This window comes from Felis catus, chromosome B1 (assembly GCF_018350175.1).
Source record: "Felis catus isolate Fca126 chromosome B1, F.catus_Fca126_mat1.0, whole genome shotgun sequence".
Lineage (NCBI taxonomy): Eukaryota > Metazoa > Chordata > Mammalia > Carnivora > Felidae > Felis > Felis catus.
In genome coordinates this window covers 59,218,281-59,244,866 of record NC_058371.1, presented here as the reverse complement: position 1 = coordinate 59,244,866, position 26,586 = coordinate 59,218,281, and the positions used below count along the sequence as shown (strand labels likewise).

General features: G+C 40.4%; 1 protein-coding gene across 3 annotated transcripts in view; it reads right to left on the bottom strand.

Annotated features, from left to right (window-relative positions):
• Positions 1 to 435: 435 nt before the first annotated feature.
• SH3RF1 (SH3 domain containing ring finger 1) overlaps positions 436 to 26,586 on the bottom strand; it is a 181,818-nt gene continuing 155,667 nt past the window's right edge. For all 3 annotated transcript variants that reach the window (XM_023252683.2, XM_045055690.1, XM_045055691.1), the window contains 5 exons: positions 25,379 to 25,549; positions 22,686 to 22,945; positions 21,395 to 21,756; positions 11,502 to 11,860; positions 436 to 2,835 (listed from right to left, as the gene is read on the bottom strand). In XM_023252683.2, the coding sequence (XP_023108451.2) occupies positions 2,667 to 2,835; positions 11,502 to 11,860; positions 21,395 to 21,756; positions 22,686 to 22,945; positions 25,379 to 25,549 (1,321 nt within the window). In that variant the 3' untranslated portion in view covers positions 436 to 2,666. The remainder of the gene's footprint in view (positions 2,836 to 11,501; positions 11,861 to 21,394; positions 21,757 to 22,685; positions 22,946 to 25,378; positions 25,550 to 26,586) is intronic.

The following is a 26,586-nucleotide window of genomic DNA, read 5'->3' as shown; positions in this document are numbered from 1 at the left end:
TATTATCATTTTATTTATTTATTTATTTTGAGAGAGAGTGTGTGTGAGCAGGAAAGGGGCAGAGAGAGAGAACGAGAGAGACTCTCAAGGAGGCTCTGCACTGTCAACACAGAGCCTGATGTAGGTCTGGATCTCACAACCGACAACCGTGAGATCGTGACCTGAGCCAAAATCAAGACGCTTAACAGACCAACATCCAGGTGTCCCTCAACAAGCTGTTTTAAGAAGATTTTAAACTTCTTGGGGAACTAACCAAACAATGTTTGCTAGTTGGAGAGGTAAAATGCTTCATAACCACTGAATTGATTACTGTAGACATCTTCTGTTCGAGGTACATGGAAATAATTTTTATGAAATGAAATTATATATCAAATGTGTCTCAGGTTAAAAAAAGGGGAAAAAAGAAAAATTTTAAGAATTAACACAAGGGACATGTAACGGTTGACCATCAAATTTTAATCTTGAACCTTTTCTCCAGTCTTCAAATTATTAACACGAAGCGGAATGATAAATTGTAATTTTATCATTACCATATCGCTGTGTAACAAGCCCTTGTTACAAAATCTCCACCTACTGTCTCCAAAAAAACCAATAGAAAACCCATACATTATATTATCTAAGTGATCTATTAACAGATGAAATTTTAACCAACTTCATACCAGGAAACTATTAACAGAGGTACTTCAATCACATAGCTTAAAATATGGAGAAAAGACAGGTAAAAAATTATCTTAAGCTGTAGTAGTCTTTTTACTTTTTAAAATTTTTATAAAATACACTAATTTCCCAAAATAAAGAATATTATGACACATTGGTGTCAACTTACACAGATGAAAGCTGATGTCAGCTTTTTTTCTAACTAAAATTCATTTCACCAAACCTTTATATATTACATGAATATCCAAGTAAAGTATTTTTTTAAAAATTCAACACACAGGAACATAATGTACAGTGTTTTATATATATATATATAAAAAGGTTAATTTAGGAATGATTTCATTTTCAACCACATGATATATCTTTTTAAGACCATGAAACCTCTTGCTATCGCAAGAAGACTTTTCAGTTCATGTTTCTATTTCCCAGTTGTAATTCTTAAAAGTAAAAAATGAAAAAGGGTTTTTTATTTGTTTTTCACAAAAAAACTGTAGCAACAATTTCATTCACTACCAGGATGTCTTCCCTCCTTTTGATTTTAGGACTACCCAGACCCATGACCGCTTGGTGCCGGAATGTAACGGGAAGAGGCCAATGACATCAAAGAATGGATATAAAAAGACGGGCTCAGCTGGATCCTGCCGCCGTTGTAAGGTGTGGGCACTTTCACTCGTGAAAGGCCTCCCAGAGCTGCAAGAGAACAGTCACAGGAGCAGTCTCCTGGCTCATCCTTTACATCCGTCAGCTGGGAGGACATAAAGGAACATTTTCATTAATGACTTGTCTAATGGCTGATGGATTCCTTAGTCAGGGAGGGAGCGAGTACGCTCAGAGACCTCGGTCAGGAGCAAAAAGAATACTGTTTATTTTACACCTCCTGCATTGGTCACTTCTGAGCGCAAACCAACCTCAACAGGAAATTGCAATGAAATATACACACCATGCACAGTCCCTATTACTGTGGGAATCCAGTAACACATGCAGGATGGTGGGAAAGAATCACAAGGGATGAATGTAAACTTTTCACAGTGTTTCTTATAGCCTTTGACTTTAGCACGAGTGCACCACTTACCACCACAATCTCACAAACGTTTTATTGTGTCCTGGGCATGCAGATCACTTGGGGTAAAATGGGCGATTACATTTCATAGCCATTCTCAGACAGGAGTACAACTTCAATTTTCCCAATTTCCAACCAATGAATCAGCTGCTTCTGTTATAAAACTAAACACATTTCCGAATACATTTTTGTTTGAGGTTGTGCTTTATTCTTATCACTTCACTGGCTTCATTCTAGGGAAATTAAAAACCCATAAAATTATACTGAAGACTAGGTCTTAAGGGTGATAAGGGTGATTCCTGACCAAACTAGAAAGACAGGGAATCACTAACTTCTCTTCTCTTGTTTCTGTCTGCCTACCCCAGGCCTTTATTGATATTGATTCAGTTATAGGTTTTAGTTTCCTAAAGAAGAAAACCAAATTAGAGAACTGGCATTTCTGTCTTAAAGAAGTAAAAAGTAACACCGGTGAGGGGAGAAAGGGGGATTCATTCTATGTCGAAAAAAAAAAAAAATCTCTTGCTCTCAACAGGAGATAATCCAGCTTCTCCTTAGCTATTATTTCATAAATTAATAATTTCTTAAAATCATAATCCAAAGAATTTATCTATTACAAGAAAAATTCAAGTGTAAAAAAGGAAATAAATTAGTTAAGCCTTGTAAACAATTGTCCATTTTAGCTATATATCTTTTTAAAAAGGTTTCTCTGTATAGCAAATCAGACAGTACAAGGCACACCTTACACATCAGAACCCAGAATGATAAGACCCATACACACGCCTTCTTCACACTGTTGGCTGGCCTAACTGTGCTGAGGGCACTGGGGTCACACACCCATCCTCTGCTCATCTCCTGACCATCTGGAAGTCCAAAATGTGCTCTTTCCATTAAATTGCTTTGTGCTATTTTGTTGTGTGATGTGACTTCAGCCTTCTCAATGTTAGTCTCCTCAGATGTTTTCCACAAAGCTTCCTGGGAAAAGGCCAGTTTTCCCATTACGTTGTAACGTGCCTTTGAACCAGCCATCTTCTCGCTTTTTATGGACAAACACGATGTCTCCTTCTTTAAGTTCAAGTTCTGCCTCACTCTGAGGAGGATAGGAAACTACCACCCTGTGCCTAGAAAAGAGAGATATATTTTAGTTAAAGCCACTCAAAGTAGTGAAAAAAAAAAAGGTACACTATTGGTCTACAGAGCATTAAACATAAACAGAATAGAAAATAACAGAAGTTTATAACATCTGTAAAACAACTCAAAATACAACGACTCTCTGCTTCGTAGAGACTTGATTTTAATAGAGTTGACATGTGTGTAACAGTCCATTATCGATGAGACTGGTTTATCTGAGTGACCTGTACAGCAAAAGCTATTCTTGTCCCTTTCCATTGTTTGTATCTTGTCCATACAGAAAATTTTATTCCGTTTCCTAGGAGGAAATGCCCTGTCCTTCCCTCTTCTCCAAGAAGAAAGGAATGAATTCATTTGATTGGTGAGATTAGGAGAAGTGGTTGACTAGATGGATTCAGTCCTCTCTGAACTCCCTGCCTCTAGGCTGAGTGGCTTCTGCTCTGCTTCTGCTTGTAAGCACGGAATGGTCAAGGGCCAAGGGGGTCAGGCCTGCCTTCTAGAAGTGAGTCTGGAAGTCCATCTCTCTGTGTCCCTTACTTTGGGGCTTGACATGGATGAGGCAGCAATTCTAAGGCAGTTCATCTGCCTTACATACCCAAATTCTCCTTCAGGCAGGCTGTCCTACGGTCTAGACAAGGAAGGAAGGACAATGACCACAAATTCAATCCAACACCACCAGTAACGAGGCTGATACCCATTTGTCTGACAACTGTGTCTGTTTCTTTATTGGTTCTCAACTCAGATATTAGTAGGAAAAGGGATAATTATCAGTTAAAACCCCAAGAAGCCTTGTTGGTTTAATATTATCTTCCTTCTTCCTTTCTCCTTAGTCTCCTTGTGCAAAATTATGATTAGCTGCCATGAAAGCCAGATGGAGGTTTTGAGCCCCATATTCTTTTATTTTTTCCAGCATTACTTCACTCCTTTACTCCTCTCTTGCTTTTTCCAACCAAGGCAGAGGAAGCGGGGAGGGTGGTATGTGGTAGTCAACCTCCAAGATGACCCCAGTGACCCTTGCCTCCTGGTATTCATACTCTTGTGTAGTCTTCCCCCACAATGCATGGGGATGATCTGTGTGACCAATAAAATACTGTGAAAGTAACTGTGTGATTTCTGAGTCTAGGTCATAAAAGGCCTTGTAGCTTCTACATTAGTTTCTCTTGGATCTCTGAAGAAAATGAGCTGCCGCATTGTGAGAAAACTCAGCATCCCTATAGAGAGGAGAACATGGTGAGTAACCAAAGTTTCTTTCTAAAAACCCAACTAGCCAACAGTGATGTCAGGAAGCCACCTTGGAAGGGACTCCTCTAGCCCTGGTCAAGCCTTCACAGGACTACAGCTGAGGCTGATATCTGGATTGCAACCTTAGGAAATATCCCAAGCCAGAACCACCCAGAAAACCCACTCCCAAGTTCCCAGCCCACAGAAGCTGTGGGGAAATAAATGTTTATTGTTGTTTTAGGCCACTCAATTTTGGAGGTAATTTGTTACATAGCAACAGATAACTAAAAAAATGTGAACATATATTTTTCTCCATTTGCTGTTATGCAGTATTCAATCATAAAGGTGATTTTAAGTTTCTACTTTCGTTTGGTTCTTAAAGTCAGAAAATAAGTTCAGAGCCTCACAAGACCTACTCTTGACTGTAAGTAAAGAATGGTATGGCTTAAATAATGATAGTCATAACAAATTCTATAGAACTACCCCTAAACTATGAAACCCATCAGAGACTAGCCCTTTCAGAAGATTGCTAGCTTCATCAATCTCCTCTCATAAAAACTAGAATCCACTCTCATTAAGAAGGACCCGAGCAAGAGCCCCAGACTATCACTCTATAAAAAAAAGGCATCTCTGCAAAAGTCAAATGGCTTCCCCAAACAATTCCTGAGCTACTCTGGGCACATGAACCAAATTATCCTCCAAGGTCTGAAACAAAGTATAGCATAGAGGCTAATTTATTTTTTCTTTCTTTCTTTCTCTTTCTTTCTTTCTTTCTTTCTTTCTTTCTTTCTTTCTTTCTTTTTCTTTCTTTCTTTCTTGTTTGTTTTTGAGAGAGAGAGTGATGGCCCAAGTGAATGAGTGAGGGGCAGAGAGAGAAAGGAGAGAAAGAGAGGGAGAGAGAGAGAGGAGAGAGAGAGAAGCAGGGCTCACCCGAAGGGGGACTTGAACTCATGAACCATGAGATCATGACCTGAGCCAAAGTCAGATGCTTAACTGACTGGGCCACCTTGGTGACTTATTATTTCTAAGAAACGTTCATTTAATTCAAACATGAGTTAACATGTTGAACCCACTAGGTTCGGGGTTCAATCAAGCATGAACTGAGGGAGGAAGCACAGCCCTGCCCACACAGGTGCTGTGCACTAAGCTTGGGTCTAGGGGCTGACATAGACTTAAAGGTCATTTAGAGCAGTTTAACTTTGGGCTAATTATCTCTGCTCTCTCAGCCTCAGTTTCCTCATCTGTAGGAAAAGGTTGTAGTAACTTAAACAGGTATTACCATGTAATGGAGTGAGATTATGAATGCGATGCTCTTAAGTGGTTTCTGTTACATAGTTTACACCCAAAATGCAAGCTCCCATTGTGATCACGTGGCTCAGGCAATAGCAGGTGGGGGTCTGTGCTTCAAGGAGGTGAAGAATGGACCAGGAAGTCACTGGTCACCTCTATCCAGGAAGCAGACTCAGGCCACAGTCTAAAGAACTGCCTGATAATGAGACATGACACTTTAGAATGATAAAGTTAGGTTTTGGAATCTCTTATCTGATATCATTAAAAGCAGGACAAATAATTTCATTATAGACTTATCTGAAGAAGGGTTTCAGATGAAAAGATTTCTCAAGTCTGATGCAAACATGTTAAAAATCCACGTGGAAAGCAATGTAATAAGTTGCCATTTGGGGGAAGTTAAAATTTGAGCAAAGCTTTGTAATTCTGGAAAAAAGGCATACAGGTGACTCAAATCATATTCAGAGTAGATCTCTCATGAAATGTATTCCCCATCGGTTCTCTGGGAGATGCCTTAAAGGTGAAATGGAACAAAAATAGTTCTTGAAAAACTTGAAGTGAATTAGATTAATATTTGCATTTTATAAAATGCACTAAACCAATTTTCGTCAAAAAATTTTTTGAACTACAACTGCTGCTGGGCTAAGAACATAATCTTCCTGCCAAGTTCCCAGTGGGAGCAAATTTTCATTGCGAAGTTATAAACCTCTGGGGGGCGGAATGAGAAACCCTGTGCATAATGGAAAGTGTGACACAGCCCTGATGTATGAAGGCTACCAGGTGCCGCGGTAACAGACTCTACTTAGAAATCTTCCAGCTCGGATCCTGGCCTCGAGCCTTGTAGTTTGCACACAGATTTCTAACATAGACTCCTAAGGCCAGATTCTGGGCGCAAATGGCCAACTATGTCAGGCATGGAAAGCAGAATGTTTACAGACCAACAGACACATATAAGGCACAGCTGCAGAAGCCCTTCACATCTGTTCCTCCACCCTCCGCCTCGCTTGGATTATGCTTATCTGAGTAGGGCTTTTGGGAAATTCTGAACCTCAGGATTCAAAGACCCCTCTCCCATGACATCCATGGGACCTGCTAATAATCCCACTTTCAAAATCTGCACCCCATCTACTCCTCTTCAGTGTCACTGCCGCCATCTTGGTGGACAAACTCATGACGTTCACCCGGTCAAATAATCTACCTGCCCTCCCTGCCTGTATTTCTTCCTGCCTCCATTCCATTCTACGTAGATCCAACAGACCCATTTTCTTAACTGGCAACTCTGCTTGTAGTTATCTATCCCTCAAAAATCGTAACTGGCTTCCAACGCCTGTGAGGAAGGTTAATCCTCAGCCTGGCATATAAAGTCCTCAATGATTTGACCCTCATCTCTCTACCTATTGCTGCTATTATCTCCACGAGTGTGCCAAATATGCCTCTACACCTGAATGTGCCCTCCAAATATGGCTTCTACCTCTCCGTTCCTTGGTGCATGTGGTTTCTTCCACTGGGAACTCCCCGTGATGACGCCTCTGCCCATCCACACCTGATTAGCCTCCCACAGCCTGGCTCTAGTTTGCCCCTGCAAAATCTTGTCTAGCCCGTGGCTGGAAGTAATTTCATGCTTGCTCAGGTCCCAGAGGCCTCATGTACATTTCTTACGGCACTTAGCACGGTTTACATTGCACTGTTACCATCTGCATCCCTGTCTCATTCATCTTCCCAGACCATACGCTGCTTGAGGGGGAGAAGATGGTAAATTCACTTTACGTGCCTCATACCACTTAGCATAATTCGTGATAATTCTTTTTTTTCCCATGGTAATTCTGAGTAAGTGTGCTGAATGACAAAAGAAAAGGCACAATGTATAGAAAACTATTTTTAAAAAGATGCAAAGCTCCTTAAAAGGAATGTAATTTGACAAATGCTACAACACGGATGGGCCTTGAGAACATCATGCTAAGTGAAATAAGCCACACACAATAGGACAAATATCATACAATTCCACGTACGAGGCACCCAGAAGAGTCAAACCCACCGAGACAGAAAAGTAGAGTGGTGGTTGTCATGTGCTGCCAGTAGAGGGAATGGGGACTTACTGTTTAACAGGCGCTGAGTTTCAGTTTGGAATAACGCAAAACTTTTGCAAATGCACAGTGGTGATGGTTATTCAACAATGTGAATGTACTTAATGTCACTGAATCTCACCTTAAAAAATGGTAAACTTTATGTATATTTTAGCACAATTTAAAAATAAATGAATAGGGGCGCCTGGGTGGCTCAGTCAGTTGAGCATCCGACTTCGGTTCAGGTCATGATCTCACGGTCTGTGAGTTCGAGCCCCACGTCAGGCTCTGTGCTGACAGCTCAGAGCCTGGAGCCTGCTTCAGATTCTGTGTCTCCCTCTCTCTCTGCCCCTCCCTCGCTCATGCTCTCTCTTTCTCTCTGTCAAAAATAAATACACATTAAAAAAAAATAAATGAATAAATGAGTGAATAAAAAATAATGGAAAGAGTAGGGGAAAATAAGAAAAATGAAAAAACATGGAAAGCTGAGTGGTCACTTGGCTGTTGTAAAAGTATCCCTTTGAACAGAGACCCGGGGGACAGTGTGAGGTGTATAGCAGGGCTCACAGACTTGGCCACGAATGGGTCTCTGCCTGTTGGCAGCTTTGTGACCCTCCCTGTCTGTGACAGTCACCAGAATTGAAGAAACAGGCTTGCTATACAAAGAAGCCCCATCCACATCCCACTGCCCTTCTTCCCACCTCAGGCTATGGTGTTCCAGCTTCCACCTAAATGAGCACTTGCAATCTTTCATTTGTATAGATTTTCTATTTCCTTTATTTTTCTGGCCTCTCATGCATTCTCTGCAATTCATACATTTTTTGTTTGTTTGTTTCTAATCTCTCTTGGTATCAGCCCAAATTGGACCCCCTGTGGCTCTGGGAGGCACTCTATCCGTCACCCTAGTCTGGGTAAGTAACCTTCACTGCTTTCTGCCAGTTGCTACAGCAATCTAATATCCAATTAAGTATTTCACTGGCAAAACCATACTAGCTCGCTTTGTAGCTTTGCTTGAAGTCCAAGTAAATTATGTCCATTGCTTCACCCGGTGGGTTCATTGTCACTGACTCAAATTAATCATGCTGGTGAAACCCGACTGACTTTCTGTAAATCTATCTCTATCCAATTTGTGTGTTTCCAAGTGTTCTAGCTTAATCCCTGATCAAAGATCACAGGTTCTTTTCCAATTTAAGAGATGGGCTTATAGGTATGTGGTTATCAGTTTAATTCCTAAACTTCAAAATACACAGAGATGATGTGCCGTGTCTCCTTAAGCCCTTATCTGTCTATGCTGTTTTAGTAGAAAAAAAAAAGAAAAGCCTGTCACATATACTTTCTTTTACTGCCATTCCTTCTGAAATATTTCTACTTCCTCTTTGCAATTTCCTAATTATTGTTTCTCCATTATCTAAAATAGAGTCAAAAATATCTGTTCTGTTATTTCTGCTGTCATCAATTATACATGTTCTGCCTCCAGGATGTAGCATTTCTTGCTTGTTTTCCTCAGCCTCTCTAACAAACACAAAAGAATCCTTTTGTTCCTCAGAGAATTGTCTCAGCTGACACCACAGCCGTCAACACACCTCAAGGTTCATCCCTTCTTACTGTGAGATTGCTTAAGTCCTTGTATCACGTGAATGCTTCTTCCCATTGAAGGGCTGCCCTAGTCACATTCTTTTACTTTAGATTTATGGGACAGAGCCATGGTTTGAGGGGAAATTTTATGCTTGTTCTCGTTATACTCTGCTCTCATACGGCACCAATACAACGCAATGAGAACTACTTCTATGAAATTCTATCAGGAAAAATTCTACCAGAAGAACCCCAGGCTTCTGCACTTTGCCAGAGCAGGAGTTGTTGCTATTTAGGTTGTGAATCAAGGAATCTAAGATCCTGAAATACTTTCTGAATCATAGAGATGTTAAAGTTAATCTTCCCTCCATTTTTAGTACTAAGTACTTTTAATTATGTTAAAAATTTTGAAATATCAAAACAGGTAATCCCTAAACGGCATACTTGGTAGTTTCCTACTAACCAAAAACTTTCATTCCCAGTGGATAATAGGATGTTTTCCTATACTGTTTCCACACCTTTTTCCTACTGTTTTTATAGCCAGTCGGGCCTAAGAACACAAGTTAAATAAATACCATCACCATCAGTGTATGAAGGCAACAGGGTGGTGAAAAGTTGGTCAGGCTGGCTATTATATTTAATATTCTGTTGAACATATGGATTATAAAAATATAAACTTGAGCAGAAATCTTCTCCAAAGACCCCTTTTCTACTTGTAAAAATGGAAATGGTTATATGAAAAACCTGCCAGAGAATTCCAGAGTGCCCATGCCCATCTGTTCCATCATTAAATTCTCCATGTTCCCTATGTGATGTGCATCCCTGGCTCCCTGGACCACCATCACCTGTCTGCATTAGCGATTTCTCCCTTTCAGATGCACTGAACAGCAGGAGCCTGCTGTTAGAAATGAGCTCCTCTAAGAGGAAAGGGCAGGAATGCAGAAGCCACAGAGATTGAGGACATCTGGCAACTGAAAAGGAATGCATAATGGGGGAGGGAGGCAGCAGTGCCAGAGCCAGTGCCTAGGGAGAGGCTGGGCAAAATGAACGATCGCTCAGAACAGTCACACAAACACCACAAATGACAGGGAAAAGAGGAGAGAGACTCAGGGTATGGAGGAAAAACTGCAGATCGATGCCTGGGGGTGGGGACGAAAGAAGGAGCCTTTGTGACCAAAAGAAAGTAAACAAGTCCCTGGACTAACTCCAGGGACAGAAGCCCTATCCCTGGAAAGCGGAGTATTACTGCAGGAAAAAAGGCTGACTCTCAGAATAAAGGATTAAGTGAATGCAGGACAAAATTTTCAAAGCTTTACTAAGAGCACAACAGATGAAGGGGAAAGATAGAATGATTTTATTTGTGGGGGAGGAACACTTTTCAGAGTTCTGTCTCATTTCATAACTGGTTTTATAAGGATTAGACCTATGTAAAGCTATTTCACCTCACTATGAAAATATATAATAAATTGTGTACTTTGTACTTAGTGCACGTAGGCTGTTTAAAGTTTCTTCTTGTCCAGCTTATTTTTTGATAATTCAAATTATACGAATGAAGGCCTCAAATTTTGTGGGTACAGATGTCCATCTGAAATACAGATTTGTAAATTTAAGTCATTGGAATGTGTAAGTTTATAGTAAGACTTCAAATCAGTAACTGAAAATGAGACCTACACTGCAACACCTCCACAAATCAGAAATTTGATTTATAAAAGGCAGGTACAGAAGGAATAAAGCTTATAGAAACAATAAAACAGATGGCACTTTTAAAAACAAATGTTTATATATTTATGCATTATGTGACAACAGTCCACTATTTTAGTGTGCTTCATGATGTTTTCCTGGCCAACCACCGGTGCTTCATTTCTAATTCATATAATCCTAGCAGATAGTTGTCTTGCTAAATATATAGTTTCTCCTAACATATTCCTAGAACCCCACTGGTTGTATCAAACGGAACTACTCCCATGTGTAATCATGATTCAAGGCCAGAATCAGTAACACAAGGCAGGCCCCTCATTCCGAGTGGAACCCAACCAACTCAGTGTCAGGAGGGGGAGTCAGGTCTCTCAGAACTTAGGCATACTCTCCTAGCTCAGGAAGAATAAAAAGAGAATTCTCTTGGTTGGCAGAATTCTCCAGCTGCTTTACAACCAGCAGGTACTTATGTAAATGTTTAATAAAAAAGGCAAAGGATGAAAGGAGGGAGCAAAAGCTGGCATGGAAGAGAAGCAAGAAGGAAGTAGATGCGAACCAAGTTCCAGGGATTAACACATCTCATCTGGTTACAATTCTGGAGGGGATGTCTGGAGAAAATAAACAAAAAGAGGGCTGGAGGCCTAACCCATGTAAGGAGCACAGCAAATGGTACAAGAAGGCCAGTGCTTGCCTGTTACTACAAATTCAGTTAAAACGAATTTGGAGGATGTGGAAAAGTATCCTCATGTTGGAATAAATATTCCAGCACAAAGCTTGTTTGCATTTCTTCGTTTCTCCGGGAACGACAGTGAACTCACCTCTCACAAACCACAGGCCTAGACTCATTCATGACAGGGCCCAGGGATGAACATGGCTGACGAGGAGGTGGAGCGATGGGTACAGCGGAGTCCAGGGAGCTAGTCTTCCGATGAAGAGCGTCCTGAGCCACAGCAGCAGCCACGGCCACAGCGGGGGCCGGGCAGTCCCCATCTGCAGGGCAGGAGCCAGCCCTGCCGTGGGCGCCCCCTAGAGGCAGCTCAGGTCCCACTGCTCCCTGCAGAGGCAACTCCCCGCCACCCAGCTCCACTTCCAGGGTGGGTGAGGCTGGTGGAGATGCTCGGGGCTTACGTTTAGTGGACGCGCCAGAAAGCAACTTCAACAAACCCTTTTTCTCTTTCTAGGAAAAAAAAAAGTACATTAATTAGAGATGGATGGTACTGTTGTTATTGTAATCGATAGGGTAGCTAGTTTTCTATTTTTGGTTTGATTTTTTTTTTTTTTTTTAAGATTTGTATTTTTAAGTAATTTCTACACCCAACGGTGAGGCTCTACCTCACAACCCTGAGATGGGGAGACTCATGCTCTACTGACTGAGCCAGCCAGGTGCCACTGGTTTGGTCTTTTAAGATTCATTTGTATGGATATTTGGTTATTTATGATCTAGCTCCCAATTCCTTCCTGTATGATGTTAACCTGACATTTGGTTGTCTTTCCTCTCCCTTTCTGCCTGCATGTTTGTGCTTGTATGACACTCCACTGTTCATCTTCTACTGAGGCAGAAGAAGTAGATAAAAAAGTAAAGCAAAAAAAAAAACCTCACCAAGTCACATCTCTGGCTTGGTGAAGACAGAAGCAGACATTTTAGGACAAAATGGAAATTTCTGATTATGGATTTAATTTCTTGAGATTATGCCTATACTACCTCTAATTCTTATGTGCTGAACTAAACATTACTCTCCATCCATAGAGCATTTTACTCTCCATCCATAGACTTGATTCTTATCATTTATGGAGAGTAATGTCTTGATCAGGGTTAAGGACTAAAACAGTTCTCAGATGTCACCACCTTGAGGAAATTTAATAAGCCAATAATGACAGAAGTCAAACCATTTCTATTGTGCAAGAATATCTTGGATTAGAAAGCCAAAACAACTCCACAAAATTTTAAATAAAGCTGCAGTATAATCAAAAACATTTTTATGTCTCTTTGCAAGCAAAAGTAGGAAAAAAATTTTTCCCCAGCATCTTTCTCCACAAAAACCATCTCTAGAATCTCTTGTCTCTTTGACACTCTTGTTCCTTGCACTGCTAGGAAAACCAGACCTAGAGCTAGGTTTTCTTCATTTCCAAACCCTGTGTCAATGTTCTTTCTGACAACCAAGCATAGACAACAATCATTTCACGTTGTTTTACTAAGATGTCAATGACATCACCAAGTCATCTGAATGGAAACATTTCAGAGGGAAATAATTCTTCAGAAAACTATAGGCAATCTGGAATCACTAAGGTCGACTAATAGAGAAATAGAATTATGAGGGGCCCACATGGAGATAGAACCCTGAGGAATTTTTCTTGAGAATATGAGTTAGTTCATACTCCATAAAAATCCCTTGGGGAAAAGGGTCTGAATCCATAAAAACACAGATCCATTAGAGACAGAACGGCAGGAAAAAGGAAGAGACAAAAGTAATGATTTAGCCAGATGACGATAAAGCATTCCAGGGAAAAAGAATCCCAGGAAACTGCAGGCCCCATTTAGAGAATACCGTTCACAGTATGAACCAACCCATGGGTTGGAAACGGGGGACAGGGAAAGATGGTGGGAGCGCTGAAGTCATCTCTGTACAGCTCAACGCAGGCTGCAGATGAGCAGAGCCAGACACTGGATCCACACCCCCCTTCTCCTCATCCCAGCCTGAGGAAGGTTCTTTGGCATTTTTCTTCAAGGCCTGGCCTTAACTCACCTTGCAGGTTTTTGCTTCATTTATTTAGCTTCTCATTTCCCAAGGGGCTACTAATACATTCCAATAAACGACCCTATAAACTTGGACTACCTGCTTGATGCCTGGACCCCATCCACCCAGTGCCTAATGCAAAGATGCATCTATTGAGCCAAGAGGCCAAGACTGAAAGAGACTGAGATGGGGGAGGAAGGGAGATGATTTAGTGAGTCCCAGGGCTAAAAGAATAAGAGAGGGCATTTTGTAATTCTCAAATCATACAATGTGCGGTGAAGTGGGCTGGACAAACACCTGCCAAAGCCACAGCTATACTTCTTTAAGGGAGCCTGAGGTCTGGAGGGCCGAAAAATGAGCTGAGAAAAAATAACGTCTACACTTCTATGGGGGCAGTCAGCCACAACTTCCAGCTATTCCTGCCATGATGGAAGAAAGCATGCTCTAATCCCTGGACCCCCACAGATCCACTGAGAACATCAAGTCCAGTGGTAAATTACAATCTCAGCAAGCCACAGCTACAGATGTTTCTTAAAAGCTCAGTTCTGGGCACTCAGAAAAATTCAGTTAACTGAATGGCGCTCAGGGAACAGCTTCTAAAGTGATTAAGAAGAAAGATGACTTGGTTCATCTAAAATGATTAAACACATTAAATACAGCTTGCTTTAATGACTTCTAAGAGATATGTTATCATCATCAGCTGATGCCGACTACCCACTGAGCAGAAGGCAGAGGATTAGGTGTTGTGACAGGGTGTGGGGGTACGGGGTGGGGGTACTAACAAGGAAAAGATGCTGCCCTAGTTCCACCCAAGTGTGCTTTTAATACCATATTTTCATGTTTTCTATGTTAGCAGAACAGTGTGCCGCTGGAGAGAGATAATTCTGCAAACACAGACACTTACCATCTAAGGGTGCCTTTGTTTTATTCAGAATCCAACAGCAGAAATGAAAATTATAGATGAATTAATAAGGACTACACTTCAGCAATTTTTCAAATGTAGTGTTAACATGCATGAAAAAGGGACATATCTTTGAATATGAACCTTAATAATTCTTCTCCTGTGGGTTTTTCAAGAAATTATTCCTAGATGGAATAATGTTTTTATACCCATAATCTTCTCTTCAGAAGATCAACTATTTGGTTCAGAAAATAATTGCCAGATGATGAGAAAGAGTAATTTCTACACGTAAAAATAATTTCTGAACATCACTAAATAGCTTTCCATTAGTCATATCATGGAGGATGAATACAAAATGGGAAACCTCGAGTTCTCCTTCTCAAGCAAAAATAAATTTGATTTGAGCAACTCACGAAGCTGAAAACATTCTACCCACTGAATCTTCTTTATTCCTCTCCTTGCCTTCAGATGTACAAAGAAAGAAGCAAAAGATAAATACTCTTCCGGGACACTGTCATCAAATATCTACAGTCATATTCCCAACAATCAGTCACTATTCTTAGATAAGGCATCTCCAAAGCTTAACTCATATGATTGTCTAATAATAATCACTCACTCTTTCAACAAATATTAACTGAATGTCAAATATGAACCAACAATGCGTGAGGTTCTGGGAATACAAGAGTGAATAAGACAATAAGGGGTTCACATTCTCTAGCAGAGACATAGACATGGCTATAAAACAGGTGCTCTGCAGAAAAATAAAGCAGGGTAAGAGGAGAGTGAATGACCAGGGGTGCTGAGACAGGGAGCTCAGGAAGGGCTTTTAAATTTTTTTAATTTTTATTTTCAAATTATTATTATTTTTTAAGTAGGTACCACACCCAACATGGGGCTTGAACTCAAAACCCTGAGATCAAGTCGCTTGCAGTACTGAATGAACCAGCCAGGCACCCAGGAAAGGCTTCTTTAAAGAAGTGAATGGTGGGGTGCCTAGGTGGCTCAGTCGGTTAAGCATCTGACTCCAGCTCAGGTCATGATCTCGCAGTTTGTGAGTTCAAGCCCCGCATCGGGCTCTGTGCTGGAAGCTCGGAGTCTGGAGCCTGCTTCAGATTCTGTGTCTCCCTCTCTCTCTGCCTCTCTCTCTCTCTCTCTCTCTCTCTCTCTCTCAAAAATAAATAAACATTAAAAAAATAATAAAGAAGTGAATGGAGACGGGGAAAGGCCATGTGAAATCTGATGATCAAACACCACTGGGTTCAAGAATCTTGTTAAATGCTTTTATAAAGATTTCCCCATTTATTTCTCACACTCACCTGATGGGACAGGAATCAGTAGTATTCCCATTGCCATTATTCTCTACGTTTGCCTACAATCATACTGCTAGTAAGGGGTGGAAGTGGGATAACCCGGCCTTTGCTCTTCTCTTCTGAGAGTTCGGCACAGGCAACAACTCTAGAAGCACATCTACTCCATGGAGCGATAAGAGTAGATATGTTTGCTTACGGGTTGCACAACCCACGAGTCACTCTGAAACTGTGTGCACATCTGCACTGTCCACAGCTGGTCTGGATCCCAGCTGCTGGCACGGGCAGGAATGTGACTCCGATCACTTAACATGGACAATAACTTCTCTGTGAGAAAATGAAATGGCAAAGCTCACAGACCAACTTGGTTTGGACAGTGAAATAAGAACTGGGAGGAAGGGGGGCGCCTGGGTGGCGCAGTCGGTTAAGCGTCCGACTTCAGCCAGGTCACGATCTCGCGGTCCGTGAGTTTGAGCCCCGCCGCGGTCCATGAGTTCGAGCCCCGCGTCGGGCTCTGGGCTGATGGCTCAGAGCCTGGAGCCTGTTTCCGATTCTGTGTCTCCCTCTCTCTCTGACCCTCCCCCGTTCATGCTCTGTCTCTCTCTGTCCCAAAAATAAACGTTGAAAAAGAACTGGGAGGAAGGAAAATCATGCAAGCAAAGAAAGTGATCAGTAGGGACTTTAGGACAGTGTTCAGAACAGAAGAAAACAGGTATTTATTTATTTATTTATTTATTTTTTAAGATTTTATTTTTAAGTAATCTCTATACCCAACATGGGGCTCCAACTTATAATCCTGAGATCGAGTCACATGCTCCTCTGACTGAACCAGCCAGATGCCCCAAAAATGGCTACTGAAAAACTAGATGGGGATGCCTAGGTGGCTCAACTGGTTAAGTGTCCAACTCTTGATTTCACCTCAGGTCATGATCTCTCTTCCTGAGATGGAGCCTGCCTCAGGCTCTGCGCTGGCAGCGCAGATCCTGCTTAGGATTCTCCCTCTCCCCTTCTCTTGCTCGCAAAATAAAAAAACTTGATAAAAATTAAAATAAAAACTGGATGGACCCTCTGCTTAAAAAAACCAAGAATAAGAGCAAAGGTCCTCAAACAGCGAATTGTTTGAAGACCTGTGCTTGGCTCCTTAAGGAAAGGAGTCAGTAGGACTTTGGGGGTGGGATGTTTGTGGTACTAAATGTTGACCTTTTTGTGGCCCACATGTAGAAATGTCAACTCTTAGGAACAAATCCAGAATATGGGAAAGGGCATGAGAACCAATACCTACTTCTGCTAATTGGTAAAGGAAATAAATGAATATGTCAGGGAAAACTTATACTATGAAGGTAGGGGAAGGAAATGGAAGCATGTGGGGGTATAAAGTGGTGCCTCAGAGATGGTTTCTTCTCTTTTACTATGTGATGGTTAAAACTGTAAAATTAATTAAACCATTAGAGATTTAATTAGAGGCCATTAGGACTGAGGTGATTCTAAAGCCCTAGCAGCTCCCTTAGCAAACCAAACCCTAAGCCTGTAAACACCTCAAAACCTATAAGGACATCAAAACCTATAAGGACAACCAATCACAAACAGCCAACTGGGCTCTCCCCAAATAAGGCAACCACTTAAATTACAGCCAGTCAAATAACTTCCTTGCTCTGCTTTGTGTGTCCTTTACATAATTTTTGCCCCTGGTTCCTTGATAGAGTGGGTGCTGCCTGATTTGAATATGTTTTTACTCAAACTCTTAGAATTTTTAGTATGTGTCAGTATATTTTCTAACAAAACTTAGAGAATATAAGAACAATCAATAATTGGTGCTGGAAAAAAAGATTTTATTTTCTGGATAGAAGCTTAATGTACCAAAATAATATTTACTGTATTTTGGTATATGAGGGGGAAAAAAGCATATATACACCATAGTATTAATGGCTACCTTTGAAATCTTAAATCATACTTAGGTCTTCTATTTGGATATTTAGACTTACTCTCACTTTTAAATAAATATGTATTTTTTAACAATTTTATAGTAAGAAAACACAATAAAACATTGTGTGTGTGTGTGCACGTATACATACATACACATGAGCATCTCATAAGGATTGGGAAACACATCTGCCTGGAGACTAGCTACTCAAATAATGAAGCCTTTAAACTGAATATGAAGTTAGAAAAATGTTCAGATAAAGCTGTTAAACTGATAACTGTAGAAGACATAGGGGATCTCATAGAAAGAAGAATAACAATGACAGAAAGGCCCAGGATTTCAAACAAGAAGTAACTGAGATGATGTTTGGAAATCTATTATAGTTTCAGATGCTTATTTATCCAACCACAGAATGCAGTTACCAGACAAAAATGAGCCAGAGGGGGAAAAAAACACTTTTTTTTTTTTAAGTCAAGGACAAAAATCACACTTCTGAGATTTTGTGAGATAAGAATTCCAAATAAAATACTGTTCAAAAGGAATAACTCAGTTAGGAGAGGGGCTGCAATAGTCCTGTGTGCACATCAAAAAGTTGTATGTCTCTGTGGAACATCAGTGGTAGGTAGCTCACTGCAGACGATTTACACATAGAGAAAAGGACAGAGAAATCGACAAGCTATCGTTTGGCAGATATACCATACACTATCTAAAGAGTTTAAGTAAATGGATGATGCTGATCACAAAATGATGAAAGAAGATGGAGATAACAAGGGAATTGTCAAATATCTAGATAGTTGTTGGAAGTCTCAACAAAAACTAGGATCTCTATAAACTTAGAATCTCTGATAGACATTTTTCTTGAATTGTCCATAATTTAATCTCACATTGGGTCTAATTCTGATCAACTGGGGGAACAGTAGAGACCAGGTAGGGAGTGGAGTGGTTCGGATGGTGGACAGAAATATTGAAAACTTCGAAGTAAGCACCCAAAGAGAAGTTGGCTATAGTCAGATTTGAACTCTAAAGTTTAAAAGAACTGATTTTAAAAGTTCAGAGAAAATATATGCATGACCTGAAACTCAAAAGGAAAGATACTTCAAGAGCAATGGGCGGGCTCTCCAGAATGATATTCTAACCATACAACTGTAAATTATCTGAGCAGATGAAAATATGGAGACATCTAAAGGCACTAGTGTGATCTCCCAGAGAGCAGACTAATGGGCTCAAATTTTTAAAGGACTCAGTACAAAAAGATCAAGAGAAGTGACCATAAGAAAGAACATATCATGGCCCATAACAGCTTAAACTTGAAAAAAAAGGGAGGGGGGGTGGATAACCTTAAAGTTATGTTTGAAACAAGAACAGGAAAAATATAGACCTGCTGTTTGAGATGGATGGTGGTTCTCAGAAGGTATGAAGAAAGAGAAGGATAATCTTCAGACTAGAAAGAACAAATGCTGACAGGAGGGAAATGAGTGTAGATATTGGGGTTTAGAGATTTAATAACTATGTGCCAGGATGAATCACCCCAGCATACAGAGAAAATTCACAGCTGAAATGCAACTGTTCTTTTCATAAAATGCAAATAATCTTTGACAGATCCTGATGAGCCTGAGATCAGGTCAACTCAAAAGGTCAAGAAGGGCATGTGTAATCCTAATTTTCAAAAAGAATACAACTATGTTCTTTGCTGACTGTCTGGAAAATTCTAGAACAGTGTATTAAATGAAAGGAACACTGAGGAAGAGACTCCTGAGGAAGTCTCTGACACTGAGGAAGAGACTCCTCTAGGAGACCCTTGCTAACATGAGTAACAGCTGAAATGATGGGGAGACTGGGGAATAGTTTGGAAGGGAGAATGCAAAAGACCTCTGGATTTTGACAGGCATCTCATAAGTTCTCCCATGATATCCTTATAGACATGATGGAGGAGTATAGACTAAATGACACTTGAATCATGTTAATTATGGAATTATTGATTTTATATCAACCAGGAGAATTCTCCCTGGTGGATCCGGAACACTAAATGAGGTAGTAGATTTAGGAAGGAAAGTTTATAATCTGTGACATAAGTAACAGTGACAAAAACTTCAGGAATGTAGCCTTAAAAAAATAAGATAATTCTTAAATAAGTCAAGGCATCATATAGAAAGGAGATCAATACTTTCTATGTAGCTCCTCAAAATAAAGAGAATGGCATGGCACACTTTGGAGCTAGGATACTCAAGGTCAAATAAGGTGTCCAAACAGAGACCAGTGGCCATTTGTCAAGGATAGGAACTCAGCAGAATAGCCCATTAGGTCCTGTATTAGTTGCTGCTATAACGAATTACCATAAACTTTGTGGTAAAAATCAAGTCTTAAAATTAAGGTGTCAGTAGGGCTGCATTCCTTACAGAAGCCCTACTGAAGAATCTGTTTCCTTGCCTTTTCCAGATTCTAGAAGCTTCTTGCATTTTTTGGCTTGTGGCTCCCTCCCTGAATCACTGATCTCTGCTTCTGATGCCACATTTCTTCTGGACCTGATCCCCCTGCCTCCCTTTCAGTAAGATCCATGTGATTTTATGGGGTTCACCCAGATAATGTAGAATAATCCCCTCATCTCAATTAAACCTTTAATTTAATCATATGTATAAAATCCCATTTGCCACACAAGAAAACACATTCTCAAAATTCAGGGATTAAGTTATGGACGTCTTTGGGGAGCCATTATTCTCTCTGGCACAGGTCCCTTTCAAGCCTCAGATTTAATGAATTCTTTCCTGGGAGGGCAGAAGCTGAAGAGTCTGTTAGTGACAAGGGCCCTGAGACACACTGTCCTAAAACCTTAAATTCTAAAGTACAAAACAATTCTTTAAAGATCTTGACAAAGTTGAACATGTCAGCTTGAGTACAAGTTTAATGTAGTTAATTATAAACACTGAACAGATACCAATCTTTTTCAAAAACGTTCATGTTAACCTAACAATTAAATATTAACTTTTTAGTAGGCTGTAAAGTTTATTTCCTTATAAACTCCTATTTACAGGCTTACCTAACCATTTAAATAGAGCAACATACAATACCACTGAACCAGGTGGCTCAGAGTTTATGATTAGCCTAGAGCTTCCCAGAACCTGGCTAGAGCTTTAGGAGAAAATGCATGAAATACTGAAGAAAATACAATATTTTCCTCAGGTTGTCACTTCATCTGATTATAGTACAATTATCCAGACTTTGTTATCCCTCTTACATTTCTGTTCACATTCAATCACCATCAATTTCCTTTGCCTCCAACCACCTGTCTCCAAACCCAACCATAGGTTAGTCTTTCAAACACAGCTTTCCATTTATATTTTCTTTGAAATTCAGCCCCAAATGAGAGCTTTTTTAAACATCTATGGATTTAGAAAATAGCTTTTCAGCCTTATTTCACGTCAAGAGAAAAACTATCCATGCTGATTATAATCTGATATGCTGTAGGAAAAATAAATCCACAAATAACATTTTTTGATCAATAATTTCAACTGCTTTGTATATTAAATACTTTTTTGCAGAACTGACTGAACAGGAAGAATTAAGGACAGCACAATGACGAAAGAATGAGTAACTAAAGGAGAAAGGAAACTCCTCCATAAGATGTAAGCTGCACAAAAGTGACTTAGTCTCATTCACTGTGGTCTCCCTAAACATCCAATATTAGGCTTGCAACTTAGTGGGTGTTTCAACGCAGAGAAACATGAATCTAGCAACGGGCGCAGTGTCTCACACATGGTGAGCACTTGAAGGACTCATTGTTCAACAACGAGTCCTTTCATTAGTTAGGATGGGACACAACATAAGCAGGGGAACAGGACGTTGGTCTTACTTTACTATCTTTATCTGGCTTGGTTGCTGAACTGTTCCCACAAGTCAATGATGCGCTGTCAGGAGAGGTGGGAAGTCCAGGAAGAATGGTCACTGTCCGACCACTGGGCTCAGTCTCCAGAGAGGCGGTGGTGATGCTCGGAGAGGTCAGTGAAGCAGTCGCAGCACAAGCCAGGGGGGCATTGACTCGACCCATATTGATGGCAGCTACGTGGGTGGCAGGGCCTGCCATTGGAGGTGGAAGTTGTGGGGAGGCCAAGGGATGATGAGGCAGGCCCACAGATGCAGGGCCCAGGCAGGCAGTGTTCTGTACCTGGATGGGCGTCACCGCTGCTGTAGGGCGTTCTTGGTTATGTGCTGCAACTAGTAGTGATGGGAGAGAAAACAGCAAAATTTGACCTTCTAATAAATGCTACTCACCAAACCATGAGTCATTTCACTGCATCAGACCATAATGAAAGGTTGCTATTGCACTTTTATAAGAAGTAATGGATGCACAGTGGTTTAAAAGCACTTAATATTAGCTGGGTCCTTAGACACTGTTTTCCTTCCAGATCAGCCCTTGAGTCCACTGAGAGCCTGGAAGCTTAGCGATAACCCCAGGCTGTTCAGTTAAAAAGTCTTTCCACAGATTTATGGACACAGCCGGTCTTTGATGATACTCTACAGTGTCAGATTAAGCTGGCCTCCAGGCCTTTTGAAAATTATTCTCCATTTGCTTCAAACAAACAAACAAACAAGTAAATAAAATTATTCTTCCTTTTCTTATTAATCATCTTCCATCTTTTGGTTTTTCTGACAGAATTTACAAGTTTACCCTATCACCGTTACCCAAGACTCTTGGTAGGTTTTCAGTGCTATAAGAAGAAGAAAAGTATTTAAGATCCCATTGGGTTTAAAACAAACTTGGAATTAGGTTCATCAGAAATCATCAGCACACTAGTTCATGGAGTATGATGCAGTGGTCACGCGGCTGGCATCAGGGAGATTTGAGCTCGTATGGTCTTGAATGCAGAAGCCATATTTCCAAGTCTTATTGACATTCTCAGGATCAGCCTAATTTCTTTCAGATTTTCTATCTGTAGATCAGGCTTGAATTCATGTGGGGGACAGGCTTAGCCAAAATAAGCAGATGTGAAGTGTGCCACTGACTAGACTGTGCCTGCTTCTAATTCCTAATGTTATTCATGACTTTAACATTACATCTGCTCTTCTCAACATCTGTTATAAGGGATCTGGTACTAGGCAAGCAACCCTCTTCCTGATACTTTTCAGTCTGGTCTCCTCCTTACCTGTCCTCACAGCATTACGGGCCTGGTTGACTGTCATCTGCCCAGTCATGTGCAACAAGACCTTGGCCTGAGGACTTGTCTGGATATGAGCGGCTGACACAACGGCTGTGGGGACAACACTGGGACTCCCAGCCATACCATTTCCCTGGAGCTTCTGGGCAGGCCCTCCTGCAGTGGAAGGACTGACCATAGTCACCCCTCGACTGGTCTGACCAGCAGTAGACATAGGGACTTTAGCTTGGGAAGCATTTGTCACGGCCCTGCCAAGACAGAAACACAGACAGAAAGCCCAATCCATCAGCAAAATGGGAGACAGAACAATTAAATGCAAGAAAAATGACTCAGGGCGTTAAGACAGAACATTTTAAAGAATGAATGGAATAATTTTTAGAAAATGTAAGAATCACAAATTCAAAGTAAAGATGGCCCTGAGGGAGAGAAAGTTCTTGAAATACATTCTTAGTCATAGAAAATTATACATTGCACGCTGCTCAAGAATATTCAGTTACTGGGTTCGGCTTTCCAGATGAAGGCTCAACACCTCTTGCCTGTAAGGTCCTGGATTCTTCTGCTTCAGCTCTCAAAGAAGCTGATTTGTTTGTTATTGCTGCTAGTAACATTAGCAGTTTTGTTACATTTGCATAGCTTTGCTCATGGTTTTTGCCCTTCTCCCTGCTTGTTCCTAGTTCTACATCACAGAAGTGCCTGTGTACGTGCATGTGTGTGCACATACACACATGCACACACTCTTAGAATGTTCTCTCTGGCTACTCTTGACCTGTCTTAATCTCATGTATGTTTCAAGGTCCACAAATCCTGTCCTTTTAAGAAGCCTTGCCTAAGGCTTAGGCTTAAGACCTTATGTATGACTCTATTGTTTCATGTGAATTTCTTCCTTCTACGGCCCTTGATTATAAAATATGTCATTTTTAATATGTAAATTCTGTATTAAATACTCCTGATTCAGTAAAAGTTCCTTGAAAGTAGGCCCAGTATGAAATGGTTCTTCCACATTCCTCCAGTTATCAGGATACAGCCAGCTCTAAACAAACATTTACAGGTTGAGTTAAATTAAATTAGTTCAATGTAGTTTTGTATAATGTATTTTTTTAATATTCTAAATTTGTTTAAATAACAATTCTACACATAGTAACTTTGTACTAAGTAGAAAACTTCATTAACTCAAACATCCTTATTTACTACGATAAATAACAGAGAATTTATTGCATCTATTCAGAGACTGTTAGTAATTTGTTTTTGAATGTTATGAAACTGCTTTCCTTCATTAATTTAGTCTTTTTTTGTGGTTTGGTTTGTTTTATTTCCTTTAGTTGTTGTGGTGGTGGTAGTTTATTGTTTGTTTTTTTCCTCTCCCGGGAAGGTCTATCTGCCATTTTCTGGATCCTGAATGTAGATTTTAACATATACAGAAAAGAAGGTTTATATTGATTAAAAATCTGCAAGTCAAATTAAAGCTAACATTCTGTCACCATCTGCAACAATAGTGATTTTCATTTGATTAGGCTGCTGGCCAACCTATAAATCAAGGCCAACAGCTGACAAACATGTCAGTTCATTAAGCCATTTATTTAAAATCATGGTGTTTGAGGAATGATTTAACACAGTTAAACCTAGAGCATTTATTAAAAGCCCAGTGGCTAAAACTGGGGCTCCCTCAATGCCATTATAGGTCCTTCCATTCAGTTTCTAAGGCTACTTTCCTTAGTGACCAGAAGGTAGACTACCTTTAAATAAAGAAAATTTTGAAAAAAGAAAGAAAATTTTGTATAATTAAAGCTCTTACTTCCTAGTATCCTATAACAAGGCTTCTCAACCTCAGGGACATTCTGGGTCAGATGATTCTTTTCAGCAGGAGGCTGTGCTGTGTAATACAGGACAGTTAGCAGCATCCTTGGCTTCTATGCATTTCATGCCAATAAGCAACCTCCTCCCACGTCCTCCACAGCAACAATCAGAACTGTGTTCAGACATTGCCAAATTCTCTTCAGGAGCAAAATCACCCTTAATTGAGAAGGATGAAGGATCAATGTCGTATTTCAGGAATTTTATTTCTGACTATTATAGAAATTATTGTTGGACTTCCGAGGTAATCCCCAAGCTATTGGAATAAATACAGAGCCAGACGCATAGGCTTAAGCACTTCTTCACTGTGTGATCATACACAAGTTATTTAACCTCTCCATGCCTCCATTTTCTCATCTATTAAGTGGGGATAATAATAGTGACTATATCGACGAGTTATTTAAGGACTCAGAATTAATATGTGTCATCCATTTAGAAATATGCCTGCCTGGCATATAGTAAGCCTTATGTAACATGTAAGTGTTAATAATATAGCTTTTGTTTATACTAAACATGATATTTTTTACTTTTGAACAGAAAAAATATCGAAACTGGTTGGATCTTCGCACATACAACTTAAAACAAATAACTTACACCCCAGTACATTTATCGGTAGAAACCTACAATTTCACATATACCCATGTGAAGAGTAAGCTAAGAATTTGAGTTAGAAGAGACTTCAGCAAATATGGATAGGAGTTTTTAAAATGTTGGCTAGGTAACAGGCAATAATTATAGTGTGAGAAGGAAACTTGGATAGGCTGAAAACCATGGAAAAAAACAAAGCTTCTCTGTCTAGAACTTAGTAAGCCATTTACTCAGAACCATACCTTGTGACTGGTGCCACATAATTGCCAGGGAAAACCCCTATCTTGCTGGTATGCATCGATGTCCCTTTGAACCAGCCATCTTGGCAACGTTCAAATACTAAAAACATCTCCCCTTTTCTCAGCTCCAGCTCATCCTCTTTCCGGGGAGTGTATGGATATATAGCAACATACCTAGAATAGAAAAGAATATTTGATTTCAGGCTGAGTAACAGACAAACCCTGGCATGCTCAAAAACTCTTCCTTGGTACAAAGTCTTGAATATTTTGTACAGATATAAACAGAAAATATAATACTTAGCCTGTAAGTAGCATTGGTAACTGTCCATTGAAAGAGGTTTTGCTGCCTACATTTGAAAGACAGAGGCCTTCCTGATTAAGAACTGCCCACCTGGTCCCCCCAGTGTGAAGGTGACTATCCCACCAAATGGTATTCTCAGGGTGTGAAAGAATTAATGCCACTTCCCAAAGTGTCTAACCTGCTGCTGGGGTTTAGGGACCCACTGGGAAACTTGAGCTCTTCAAACAGCACTGGTAAGACGTGGGAAGTAGCCCCACATGAGGACATATGGCACGAAATCCTGCTGGGAGGCACAACATGCTGCTTTCCACACACAAGCTGAACCTAGAGGCTTGGGTTGCACCTGCTTTTGTATGCTCAGCCAGGAAAAATACTGAATTTGAAAAAGTCAAAAGGGAAAAAAAAGTCCAGGTCATAGAGAGTGCAAAACCACCCCACAGTGCAAGGTGACTGTGCCACCAACATATGGAAACCAGGCAGGTAACGCTAACCAATAGTTTTTGCCAGGGTTCTAAACTGTTCCATGTATAAAACCACGCAATGTAGGAGCCAAAAAATCTAGCTGTATTCTGCCATTGGTAAATGTTAACAAGACAATTAGATTTTTCTGGATACTTATGGTTGGGTCTTATAGCTTTTCCAATGCATATTTGCACTAGATCTGATTTGTGTGGAAAATGCCTTCCTGTTCCTTAGTATCCTAGTGTAAGGAATGAAAACGGAGACCAAAAGCTCAAATAGGAATTGTACAAAAAGACGGCACTATGTGCATATAATATTATGAAGAAGCAAACACTATGTTTCCCTAGACTGTAAAAGGCCTCCACTCAGCAGGATGGCTGCCTACTGAGCTCATGTATTGGGCCCATTTGGTTTCAGCAGTTTCCTAATTATATGCATGACTGGGTGT